The 13,207-nt window shown below is 50.1% G+C and overlaps 1 protein-coding gene across 6 annotated transcripts in view; it reads right to left on the bottom strand.

Moving 5' to 3' along the window:
- Positions 1 to 13,207, bottom strand: part of DDHD2 (DDHD domain containing 2) — a 141,594-nt gene that overhangs the window by 15,415 nt on the left and 112,972 nt on the right. For all 6 annotated transcript variants that reach the window (XR_003857057.1, XM_029603926.1, XM_029603929.1 and 3 more), the window contains exon 15: positions 2,762 to 2,926. Coding sequence is in view for 5 of the 6 variants with exons in the window: in XM_029603926.1 (XP_029459786.1) it covers positions 2,762 to 2,926 (165 nt within the window). In the remaining variant the exon portion in view is untranslated. The remainder of the gene's footprint in view (positions 1 to 2,761; positions 2,927 to 13,207) is intronic.

The raw sequence follows: 13,207 nt of genomic DNA, 5'->3' as shown, positions 1-13,207 counted from the left end.
GGCCAATCCAGGCCATAAGAACCTGGCAAGTACCCAAAAACTAAGTCTATTCCATGTTACTGTTGCTAGTAATAGCAGTGGCTATTTTCTAAGTCAACTTAATAGCAGGTAATGGACTTCTCCTCCAAGAACTTATCCAATCCTTTTTTAAACCCAGCTACACTAACTGCACTAATCACATCCCCTGGCAACAAATTCCAGAGTTTAATTGTGCGTTGAGTGAAAAAGAACTTTCTCCGATTAGTTTTAAATGTGCCACATGCTAACTTCATGGAGTGCCCCCTAGTCCTTCTATTATCCGAAAGAGTAAATAACGGATTCACATTTACCCGTTCTAGACCTCTCATTATTTTAAACACCTCTATCATATTCCCCCATCTGCCGTCTCTTCTCCAAGCTGAACAGTCCTATCCTCTTTGGTCTTTCCTCATAGGGGAGTTGTTCCATCCACTTTATCATTTTGGTCGCCCTTCTCTGTACCTTCTCCATCACAATTATATCTTTTTTGAGATGCAGCAACCAGAATTGTACATAGTATTCAAGATGTGGTCTCACCATAGAACGATACAGAGACATTATGATATTTTACATTTTATTCATCATTCCTTTCTATTAATTCCCAACATTCTGTTTGCTTTTTTGACTGCCGCAGCACACTGAACCGACGATTTCAATGTGTTATCCACTATGATGCCTAGATCTTTGTGTGGTAGCTCCTAATATGGAACCTTTCATTGTGTAACTATAACATGGGTTATTTTTCCCTACATGCATCACCTTGCACTTATCCACATTAAATTTCATCTACCATCTGGATACCCAATTTTCCAGTCTCACAAGGTCTTCCTGCAATTTATCACAATCCGCTTGTGATTTAACTACTCTGAATAATTTTGTATCATCTGCAAATTTGATTACCTCACTTGTCGTATTCCTTTCCAGATCATTTATAAATATATTGAAAAGCATGGGTCCCAGTACAGATCCCTGAGGCACTCCACTGCCCACTCCCTTCCACTGAGAAAATTGTCCATTTAATCCTACTCTCTGTTTCCTGTCTTTTAGCCAGTTTGTAATCCACGAAAAGACATCGCCACCTATCCTATGATTTTTTACTTTTCCTAGAAGCCTCTCATAAGGAACTTTGTCAAATGCCTTCTGAAAATCCAAGTATACTACATCTACCGGTTCACCTTTATCTACATGTTTATTAACCCCTTCAAAAAAGTGAAGCAGATTTGTGAGGAAAGACTTGCCTTGGGTAAAGCCATGCTGACTTTGTTCCATTAAACCATGTCTTTCTATATGTTCTTTGAGTTTGATATTTAGAACACTTTACACTATTTTTCCTTGCACTGAAGTCAGGCTAACTGTTCTGTAGTTTCCCAGATCGTCCCTGGAGCCCTTTTTAAATATTGGAGTTACATTAGCCACCTTCCAGTCTTCAGGTACAATGGATGGTTTTAATAATGATTTCAATGATAGGCCTAGCCTAACAGAGCGGCCCCCTCCCCACCTGCAGTTAACACAGAGGGAGCACGAATCCAACCTGCCCCCTGCCGCACCACACGCGTGGCAGGCGGCCATCTTGGATTTTGGCGCCATACAGCAAACCGCAGGAGAGTTCTGACGAAAAGCCACCCACCGAAAAGGAGCCACACTCAGCCACCTGCTGGTGGACCAAAGCGCCTGTAGATCAAGGCTCCAGGGCCTGCAGCTGCCTGCCCCGAAAGCGTCACTCACACCGCGGGACGTGAGAAAGAAGCAGCACGTGCCCCGAAAGGGCAGAGGGAGCCCCCTCCTTTCAGAAAGTGATCGCGTCTGATGTCGCATCTGCCCAGAGCCCCAGGCTGCCGACCCCTCACGCCTCAGACACTGACCAGTCTCCTCCTCAGGCCACAGTACCCACTGTCCTGGCCAGACCCCGACTAAGACCAGAGGCCTACCTGAGGAATGTCTTAGGTTCTGATGAAATCACTTTTTTTTTTTTTAATAAAAACTTTAGCCAACCTCAGCAGGACCACAGGAAACCAGGAACCAGAAGCCTCTGGTTATCAGGCCCTCCGACAGTGTGCAAGCAAAACACAGTCAGGGGTATCTAACCCCCCGGACACCCGGCTCCACTGGAGGGATGGCCCGCAACGGCGCCTAACACCTCAGGGAGCAAAATCTCAGTTCAGCTAATCTAACCTAACACATTTTTTTTTTCCAACTAAACCCTAGACTGCAGGTTTGCATCTCTACCATCTGCAGGAGTCAGAGAGATACTGAGGGACTGCAGGTGGCACTCTCTCTCATGTAGCAGTGTCCAAAGTTTTTGTTCTCAGACTCCATCTGCTGGTAGGGATACACAACCCACTGGTCTGCAATGATCTGAGTTTGTACAGGAAGGAGAGAGGGGGACATGATTCAATGCACAAGACTGCACAAATATAATCCAATAAAAATATGAATCATCAAAATCTGATGGTCAACCCCATTCTCCAAATACCCAAGGAAGTGTGTTGTAAGGAGGGAGGAAGGTGGTGGAGGGAACAGTAAATAAATAGTTTGGATAAATGTAGAAATTAGGTTTGATTCTGGTATTCCTCCCACAATATCTACACACAGCTTTTTCTTTTTGGAGGGGGGAGTGGGGGGGAATACTGGGGTACAATTTCAAAAACATTCATAAGTCAATGCCACAAATGGAGAGAGAAAACAATCCATGACGGAGAGATCTGCTGGCCTGCTCCGTGACCCTTGTCCATTCCATACTCACCAGTTTCTTTGCCCGGGCTTGGTTGGGACTGCAATGCCTTGCCTGGTGTCGTCTCAATAGCCTGCAATGCTCCTGCTGCAACAGATGGCCTGGTGAAGGACTCCCAGGCAATCCTCAGAGATCCAAGCAGGTTTTTCTTGATATCTGTTAGACCCTCCTTCAACTCTTAAAAACAAAAAAACCCCTTAGGATTATTTATTTGCTGTCGGGTGCCAGGCTCTAGGCGACTTACAGGAAATACAAACAAAAATATCATAAAAACGGACATTATTGGTAACTTAAAATCATAAACACATCATATTCAAAACAAAGTAAAACACCACAAGAAGCATAAAATAATACATAATAAAGAACTACAGTTAAATACCTTCATAAGATTTGCCATCCTGGGTCAGGCCAAAGGTCCATCAAGCCCAGTATCCCATTTCCAAAAGTGGCCAATCTAGGTCATAAGTACCTGACTAAAAGGTCACCCCCGCATTTATTTCTTCTAGAGGGAGAGGTAATTTGCCTTTAGCAGTTCCTGAGTGGGAACTGAACCCTGGCTTTCTAGTTCAGGGCCCATTGCTCTAACCACTAGGCTACTACTCCACTCCAACTCTGAAAATCTGCAACCAATAAGGAGATAAGATCAAACACTTATCATTCACTAAAAAGCCTGCTGAAAGAGGTGTCTCTAACATGGTCTTAAAATGTTTTAACACAATTCATAAGACGCAATTCATCCGGCAGAGAATTCCAATATATTGGTGCAGCAATCGAGAAGGCTCCGTCACGAGTTTCAACAAGGTGCGCCATGCGCACTGAAGACACATCGAGGAGACCTCTTTGATAAGACCACAGTGCTGCAAAAGGATTGAACAAATGTCGAGATTACTACCTGATAATCTCCTTTTCCTTAGTGTAGACAGATGGACTCAGAACGAATGGGATAGTATCCGCGTGCTAGCAGTTGGAGACGGATCTGACGTCAGCACGGGGTATATATAGCCCCACAGGAAGCGTAGCAACTCAGTAATCTTCCTTGCAAAAGCTGTTATGGATGTGTGTACCTACGCTCAGTGAAAAGTGAAACAGGATTCCCCTGACCGATTGACAGTGGCTGGAGACCGCCAGCATTCAAAACCGGAAGGCGTTGACACCTGGTAGAGTGTACGCTCTTATGGAAATAGATGACATGGCTTACCTTGTATAGGTGAAACCCATGTACACAGGCAGCTGGGCGGGATGCTGAGTCCATCTGTCTACACTAAGGAAAAGGAGATTATCAGGTAGTAATCTCAACATTTCCTGGCGTGTAGCCAGATGGACTCAGAACGAATGGGATGTACAAAAGCTTTACTCCCAGCCTGGGCGGGAGGCTGCCTGAGGACCATGTAGTACCGCCCTCGCAAATGCTGAGTCCTCCCTAGCCTGGACATCCAGACGGTAGAACCTGGAAAAGGTATGGAGGGAGGACCATGTCGCCGCTTTACATATTTCTGCAGGCGACAGCATCCTGGATTCCGCCCAGGATGCCGCTTGTTCTCTGGTAGAATGAGCCTTGACCTGTAGAGGCGGAGACTTCCCAGCCTCTACATAAGCTGCTCTGATAACTTCTTTAATCCAGCGGGCGATGGTGGGCCGCGAGGCCGCTTCACCTTGCTTCCTCCTGCTGTGCAGGACGAACAGATGGTCCGTCTTTCGTAGTTCTTGTGTCACTTCCAGATATCTGGGCAGCAATCTGTCAATGTCGAGATGGCGTAATAAACGCCCTTCTTCAGATTTCTTCAAACCCGCCGTGGTAGGCAAGGATATGGTTTGGTTAAGATGAAACTGTGAAACCACTTTAGGTAGAAAGCAGGGAACCGTACGAAGATGGATAGCCTCAGGAGTGATTCTGAGAAAGGGATCACAGCAGGACAGTGCTTGTAGCTCTGAGATGCGGCGTGCCGAACATACCACCAATAGGAACACCATCTTCAAGGTTAGAGAACGGAGAGACAGTCCCCGAAGGGGTCTGAAGGTGGATCCTGCGAGGAAATCCAAAACAAGATTGAGGTTCCATAAGGGCACAGGCCACTTTAGGGGGCAGACGAATATGCTTGACTCCTTGCAGGAAGCGAGAAACATCTGGGTGCTTGGCGATGGTCTTGCCATCCCTCCTGGGACCATAGCAAGACAGCGCAGCCACCTGAACTTTGTTGGAGCTGAGGGAGAGACCCTTCTGAAGTCCATCCTGCAGGAAATCCAACACAATAGGGATTGTGGTCGCATGTGGATTGGTGCCGTGAGTGTCGCACCATGCCTCAAATACTCTCCAGATCCTGACGTAGGTGAGGGACGTGGAAAACTTACGAGCTCGGAGGAGTGTATCTATCACGGGCTCCGAGTAACCTCTTTTCTTCAGTCTAGCCCTCTCAATGGCCAGACCGTAAGAGAGAATTGAGCTGGATCCTCGTGGAGGATGGGACCTTGACGTAGAAGGTCCCGGAGAGGAGGCAGGGGAAGAGGCTCCCCTGCCAGTAGTCTTCTCATGTCCGCGTACCAGGGTCTTCTTGGCCAGTCTGGTGCCACTAGAAGAACTAGGCCCTGGTGTTTCTGAATCTTGTAGATGATGGCACCCAGCAGAGGCCACGGAGGAAAGGCGTATAGCAGAGTCCCTGAAGGCCACGGCTGGACTACGGCATCGATTCCGTGTGAGAACGGGTCGCGCTTGCAGCTGAAGTATCTGGGTACTTGAGCATTGGACTTGTCCGCCAGTAAATCCATGTCCGGAATCCCCCAGTGATCCACAATCATCTGGAAGGCTGTGGGTGACAGCTGCCACTCTCCCGGATTTAGGCTCTCTCAGCTGAGGCAGTCTGCTGTGGTATTGTCCTTCCCGGCAATGTGGACAGCGGAGATGTCCTGAAGATTCGCCTCTGCCCAAGCCATCAGTGGGGCGATCTCCAGAGATACTTGTCGGCTTCTGGTTCCGCCCTGATGGTTGATGTATGCCACCGTGGTGGCGTTGTCAGACATCACTCTGACTGCTCTGTTCTTCAGTCTGTGAGCAAATCGAAGGCATGCCAATCGGACTGCCCGGGCCTCTAGACGGTTGATGTTCCACGCTGACTCTTCTCTGTTCCACCGCCCTTGTGCGGTGAGTTCTTTGCAGTGTGCTCCCCAGCCGCTCAGGCTGGCATCTGTGGTGAGCAAAGTCCACGTGGGTGAAGACATCTTCGACCCCCTGCTCATGTGGTTGGACTGCAACCACCACCGCAACTGGGTCCGCACTCTGGCTGGCAGATGCAGGTGCGTGGAATAGTTCCGTAGGCGGGGGCTCCAGCGAGAGAGCAGGGAGTGTTGTAGAGGTCTCATATGGGCCCTCGCCCAAGGTACCACTTCCAGGGTGGATGCCATGAGACCAAGAACCTGCAGATAATCCCAGGCTATGGGCCGACTGGCTCCCATCAAATACTGGATACGCTGCTGAAGTTTCAACTTTCTCTTGGAAGTGAGACTGACTGTGTCTGCCCGGGTGTCGAACTGTACTCCCAGGTATTCCAGTGACTGGGAAGGCTGTAGGCAGCTCTTGCTGAGGTTGATTACCCAGCCCAAGCTTTCCAGAAGGGCGATTACTCTGTCGGTTGTCCGAAGGCTCTCCTCTCGAGATTTCGCCCTGATCAGCCAGTCGTCTAGGTAGGGATGGACCAGAATTCCTTCCCGCCTGAGTGCCGCTGCAACCACTATGACCACCTTGGTGAATGTCCATGGTGACGTGGCCAACCCGAACAGCAGAGCCCGAAACTGGAAGTGGCGTCCTAGAACCTTGAAGCGTAGGTAGCGCTGATGATCCGGATGGATCGGGATATGCAGGTATGCCTCTGACAGGTCTAATGCCGTGAGAAATTCTCCTGGCCTTACTGCAGCCTTGACGGAGCGCAGAGTCTCCATGCGAAACCTCGGTACCCGAAGTATCGATTGACTGACTTGAGGTCCAGCACAGGCCGAAAGGTGCCCCCTTTCTTGGGTACCATGAAATAAATGGAATAGTGTCCAGAATTCACTTCCCAGGCAGGTACTGGGATGATGGCTTTCAAGGACAGGAGCCTCGCCAGGGTAGCTTCCAATGCTGCCTTCTTGTGTATGAGACATGAAGATTCCACAAACTTGTCCGGAGGGAGATGATGAAAGTCCAGATAATATCCCTCCCGGATAATGGCGAGGACCCACTGGTCCGACGTGATCTCGACCCATCTGGGGTAGAAGAGGGTTAACCTGCCCCCAATGGCTCCGTTCCCCAGATGAATCGGCAGATTCTCATTGAGAGGCGTGGCCGGGACCAGAGCCCGGGCCTGCTCCCCTCTTGCGCTGCTTGGTCCGAAAGGACCGATTCCTGGCCTGAGGACGTGGTGCCTGGTAGCGACCCCTGTAAGGCACAAAGCGCTGTGAACTCCTGCCCCTGGAGGGCCTTGGAAAGGCGCGCTGGCCCCTTCTGAACCGATCTTCCGGCAGTCTAGGCACTGGAGAGGCACCCCATGTACTGGCCAGTTTATCAAGGTCGCTGCCAAATAGGAAAGAGCCCTTAAAGGGCAATCTGGTGAGGCGTGTCTTTGAAAGCGCATCAGCTGACCATCTCCGGATCCAGAGCTGCCTCCTGGCGGCTACGGAGGATGAAATCCCCTTAGCTGTTGTCCGGATCAGGTCTGATGCAGCATCCGTGAGGAATGAAAGAGCTGACTCCATGTCTGCTGCCGGAGCGTTGTTCCTAACCTGTGACAAACAGGCACGCATCACCACTGTGCAGCAGGTCGCGATTCGCAAAGATAGAGCTGCCACCTCAAAGGTCTGTTTCAGAATGGCGTCCAGTCGCCGGTCATGAGGCTCCTTGAGGGCCATCCCCCCTTCAACTGGGATGGTAGTGCGCTTGACCACAGCGCTAATCAAGGCGTCCACCTGAGGGCACGCCAGCAGTTCCTGGATAGCCGGTGCCAATGGGTACATGCCCGTCAGGGCCCGGCCCCCTTTAAAGGAAGCCGCTGGTGCCGCCCATTCTAAATCTATCAGTTGTTGTACTGCTTGCAAGAATGGAAAATGGCGGGCTGTAGGACGAAGACCTTCCAGCAGGGGGTTCTGCGCAGAGGGTACCGTAGTGCTGGGACCTGTAATATCCAACTCCGCCAGACACTGAGACACCAGGTTGGAGAGATCCTCCTTAGGGAAGAACCGCCTCATGGTTCTATAGGGCTCAATCCCTGGGGGAAGGTCCCCCTCGTCCGGGAGTTCGGACTCGTCCGGTGAAACCTCCTGGTCCGATTGATCTGGACTGTCCAGCAGCGGGAGGTCCCGCTCACGATAAGGGCGTGAGGGTCCAGGAACAGGATCCACAGGAGCCGCCACCTCAGCGGCAGCCGCCGCAGTCGCAGTCACCGCGGGAACTGCAGAAACAGCAGGAACAGTAGGAACCGCAGGGCCTGGACGGGAAGCCGTTTGCATCTGTACAAAGGCATGAATCCCCTTAAAGAGATCCACCCAGGAAATTGAAGCAGCCTCTAATCGCCGGGGTACGAGATCCCCCGGGATTCCCGATTGGTCGAGACTGCCCGCTAAATCCGGGGTAGCCCCTGGGGAACTGTCAGCAAATCGTGGCTGAGACTGGGCCTGGCCCGAGGGTCCCACGGCCTCCTCACATTGGGCACATAGGGAGTCTGGCTCTTCACTGTGCGTGGCTCTAAGCTGGCATGCAGAGCAGAGGCCAAGGGCTTTAATGCCTGAGGCAGGCGGCGCCGCCGCTGAAGACGCTGATGCGTTCTGTTCCATTGAAAGAGAAGCGGCAATAATATATGCTTAATATAACAGGCGCGCAATAATAATAATATGCGGCAGCAATAGGCGCTTAATACAACAGGCGCACACGAATAACAATATGCGGCAGCAATAGGCACTTAATACAACAGGCGCGCAATAATAATAATATGCGGCAGCAACAGGCGCTTAATACAACAGGCGCACAATAATAATAATATGCGGCAGCAATAGGCGCTTAATACAACAGGCGCACAATAAGAATACTATGTTCTCAGCACTAGGCGGTCATGAAAACAGCTCAATTGTATGCAATATGCTCTCAGCAATATGCAGCCAACAATACACGCTTAAAAGGCTTTCAATAAGCGCTCAGCAATAAGCGATGAGCAATACACGCTCAATGGTATTCAATAGGCTCCCAGCAATATGCGGTTATCAATACACGCTCAATGGCATTCAATAGGCTTTCAGCAAGAAGCGTTTAGCAAGATATGCTCAATGGCATTCAATAGGCTCTCAGCAACATGCGGTTAGCAATATACGCTCAATGGCATTCGATAGGCTCTCAGCAAGATGCGGTTAGCAATATACGCTCAATGGCATTCAGTAGGCTCTCAGCAATATGCGGTTAGCAATATACGCTCAATGGCATTCAATAGGCTCTCAGCAATAGGCGGTCAGCAATACACGCTCAGTGGCATACAATATGCTCTTAGCCAATATGCTCTTAGCAATAAGGCAATATACGCACAATGAGAAATAGAGCCGCGCCTATTACGGGCGCTCAATACCTGAACAAGGCCCACAAAATGGAACCCTCCACGGCGTGCCACACCGCCGATCCTCTGTCCCTCGCAGACCAGAAATAAGAGATGTACGCCTTACCTGATCCTCGGCGCTTCCCGGCTGGAACCCGGGCGGTCTCCGGCTGCGGGGGGAGAGGGCAAGTACCTTCACCGCCGCGTTTGAGGATATGCACCCGCTGCCTCGTCCACGCCGGGACCGAGGCGCCTCGAAAGCCTCACCCGAATCTCGCCCGGAGGCTGTGTCCCTGCCGTGATTCGGCCACCGGACCGAGGACTTACATCTCCGGGGGGATCACGGAAATCACCCCGGGAAACTCTACTGGGGGAGGGACCTTAGGGTATCACCGCAGGAGTGCGGGGCTCGATGCTGTAGAAGTTTTAGTAAGTAGAAAAAGAAAAGAAAGAGTAGATTTGGAAAACACGCTCAGCAAGCTTGCAGGCTCTCCAAACTGCTTTGGAGATGGAAATTACTGAGTTGCTACACTTCCTGTGGGGATATATATACCCCGTGCTGATGTCAGATCCGTCTCCAACTGCTAGCACGCGGATACTATCCCATTCGTTCTGAGTCCATCTGGCTACACGCCAGGAAATGCAGCATTGCATTTGAGCATGGTAAGGAATCTATTCTTATGAACTTGTGCATCAGATTTGCTATTTCATATTAACTTGGAATGCTACTGGAAACCAATCAAGATCAGCTTGAACTGGAGAAATATGATTGAAAATACCTCTTCCTGACATCAATCTTGCAGCAGCATATTTTGAAGAACCTGTGAGGCCTTTAAAGAATAATCAGGTAAACCAATGTAAAGCAAACGTTGCTTACCTGTAACAGGTGTTCTCACAGGACAGCAGGATGTTAGTCCTCACATATGGGTGACATCATAGGATGGAGCCCAATCACGGAACACTTTTGTCAAAGTTTCTAGAACTTTGACTGGCCCCTACTGGGCAAGCCTAGCATGGCACCAACCCTGCAGCCAGCAAGGGTCCCCCTTCAGTCTTGTTTAAAAAGCTACAGGAAGTGCTGAAAAATAAAATAAGAAACGTAACGAACCTAACACCGCAGGGCGGTGGGCAGGTTTCGTGAGGACTAACATCCTGCTGTCCTGTGAGAACACCTGTTACAGGTAAGCAACATTTGCTTTCTCACAGGACAAGCAGTATGGTGTCCTCACATATGGGTGAGTACCGAGCTGAGGATGTCCGAGTATGCACCAAATGTACCCAGGTGTGCAAGGCACTAGGACTGGTGTGAAATTTGTCTGAGGGCATCCTGAACCCTACTGGGCAAGCAGAAGGGTGTTGGTACGTCAAGTTGTGAATAGGTTACACAGGACAGATTGGCCGAAGATGGAATCTTGTCTTCCGGCCTTGTCCAAGCAATAGTGGGTTGTAAAGGTATGGAGAGAACTCCAGGTGGCAGCCCTGCAAATGTCAGGAAGCAGCACCGAACATAGGTGTGCTACTGAAGTCGCCATGGCCCTCACAGAGTGTGCTTTAACACGGTCTTGAAGTGGAATGCCTGCTTGCTGATAGCAAAAGGATATGCAGTCCGCTAACCAGGAGGAGAGAGAGTCTGCTTAACCACAGGCTGCTCCAATTTGATGGAAAGAGACAAACAATTGAGTGTTTTTCCTGTGGGCAGCTGTCCATCTAGGTAGAACGCTAGAGCCCGTTTACAGTCAAGGGTATGCAGAGCCTGCTCTCCTGGATTGGAGTGGGGCCTGGGAAAGAAGGTAGGCAGTATAATGGATTGATTGAGATAAAACTCTGATACTACCTTAGGCAAGAACTTAGGGCGAGTGCGGAGTACTGCCCGATCCTGCAGAAGTTTAGTGTAAGGCGGATAGGTAACTAGGGCCTGTAACTCACTAACTCTGCGAGCCGAAGTGATTGCCAAAAGGACAATCACTTTCCAGGTGAGATAGCGAAGTTCACAGGATTGGAGAGGCTCGAATGGTGGTTTCATGAGCCGACCCAAAACCAGGTTGAGGTCCCAAGAAGGGGCTGGAGGTCGTAGTGGAGGCTTGAGGTGAAGCAAGCCCTTCAGAAAACGTGACACAAGGGGTTGTACTGATATGGGAACATCCCTGACACCTTTATGGAAGGCGGCCACCGCACTAACATGCATTCTGATGGAGCAAGTTTTTAGACCTGACTCCGACAAGTGCCAGAGATAGTCCAGAAACTTCGTGATTGGACAGGTAAAGGGGTCAAGGGATTGAGAAGAGCACCATGACTGAAACCTGTTCTATTTGTCTCGTGGAAGGCTTCCGTGAAGCAATCAGGACACAGGAAACTGATTCAGAAAGGTTAAGTGGCTGAAGACTTAACCTTTCAACAACCATGCTGTCAGGGACAAGGCTTGAAGATTGGGATGGCGCAGGCACCCGTTGTTTTGCATAATCAGAAGCGGGTCCTTTCCCAAGGGAATATGTCTGCGAATGGAGAGATCCTGAAGTACTGGAAACCACACTTGGTGTGGCCAGTAAGGTGCTATCAGGATCATGATTCCCTTGCCTTGACGTAACTTCACAAGAGTCTTTGAGAGAAGTGGAAGTGGAGGGAATGCATATAGGAGACAGGTTGCCCATGAGAGCGAGAACGCATCTCTTGGCTGATAGTGTTGGCTGCAAGTGAGAGAGCAGAAGTTCTCCACTTTGCGGTTTTGAGGTGACACAAAGAGGTCTATTTGAGGGTAACCCCAACGTTGGAAGATCGAGTCTGCTATTGAGGGGTCGAGAGACCGCTCATGCGGTTGAAAGGTGCGACTTAGCTTGTCTACCAACACATTGTCCACTCCCGGCAAGTAGATGGCCCTGAGGTACATCGAGTGGGAGAGGGCCTCCCCCCATATCTGCACAGCTTCCTGACACAGGAGGTAGGAGCCTGTGCCTCCCTGTTTGTTGATGTACCACATGGCCACCTGGTTGTCCGTCTGAATCAGGATGACTTGGTTGGAGAGGCGATCCTGAAATACTCAGAGCATATCTAATTGCTCAAAGCTCCAGGAAATTGATTTAGTGTTTGGCTTCCTCTGGAGAAGTTCCTTGTGTCTGCAGATTGGCCACATAGGCTCCCCAGCCGAGGTTGGAAGCATCGGTGGTGAGAGTTATTTGAGGGTCTGGAGCCTGGAAGGGCAAGCCTTGGAGGAGATTGATCTGATTTTTTCCACCAGGCTAGAGACTGACGGAGTGAGTCGGTGACGTGGACAATGGTCGACAGGGGCTGAATGCATAGAGTCCATTGTGACCTTAGAGTCCACTGCATGACTCATGGCTAGGCGGGCCCCATTGGGGTGACCTGAACTGAGGACGCCATGTGTCCCAGTAGGATGAGAAAGCGGCGTGCAGTCGTGCGGTGCTGAGACTGTAGCTGATATGCGAGAGAGAAGAGACAAGAGTGAGAGCTCGCTGTTCAGGCAGAAAAGCTTTTGCCTGCAAGGTGTCCAAGTCTGCCCCTATGAATGATAAGGCTTGAGATGGGACTAAGTAGGATTTGTCGTAGTTGATGAGAAATCCTAGGGAAATCAGAGTGTGTAAGGTAAGATGTAGGGACGACAGAGCAGTTTGCTGAGTGGGAGCCCTGATTAACCAATCATCTAGATAGGGGTAGATGTGAACACCTTGAGTCCTGAGGAAGGCTGCAACTACTACGAGACATTTTGTGAAGACTCGTGGTGCAGATGCGAGGCCGAATGGAAGCACTCGGTACTGATAGTGCTTGGGGCCTACCAGAAATCCCAGGTATTTGCGATGAGATGGAGTTATCGCAATATGAGCGTATGCGTCCTGGAGGTCTAGAGAGCAGAGCCAGTCTCCTCTTTGTAGAAGAGGAAGAAGAGAACCCAAGGCTACCATTT

Source organism: Rhinatrema bivittatum, chromosome 5 (genome assembly GCF_901001135.1).
Source record: "Rhinatrema bivittatum chromosome 5, aRhiBiv1.1, whole genome shotgun sequence".
Taxonomy (NCBI): Eukaryota; Metazoa; Chordata; class Amphibia; order Gymnophiona; family Rhinatrematidae; genus Rhinatrema; species Rhinatrema bivittatum.
Note: the sequence above shows the minus strand (reverse complement) of the source record. Positions and strands in the feature narration are given on the sequence as shown.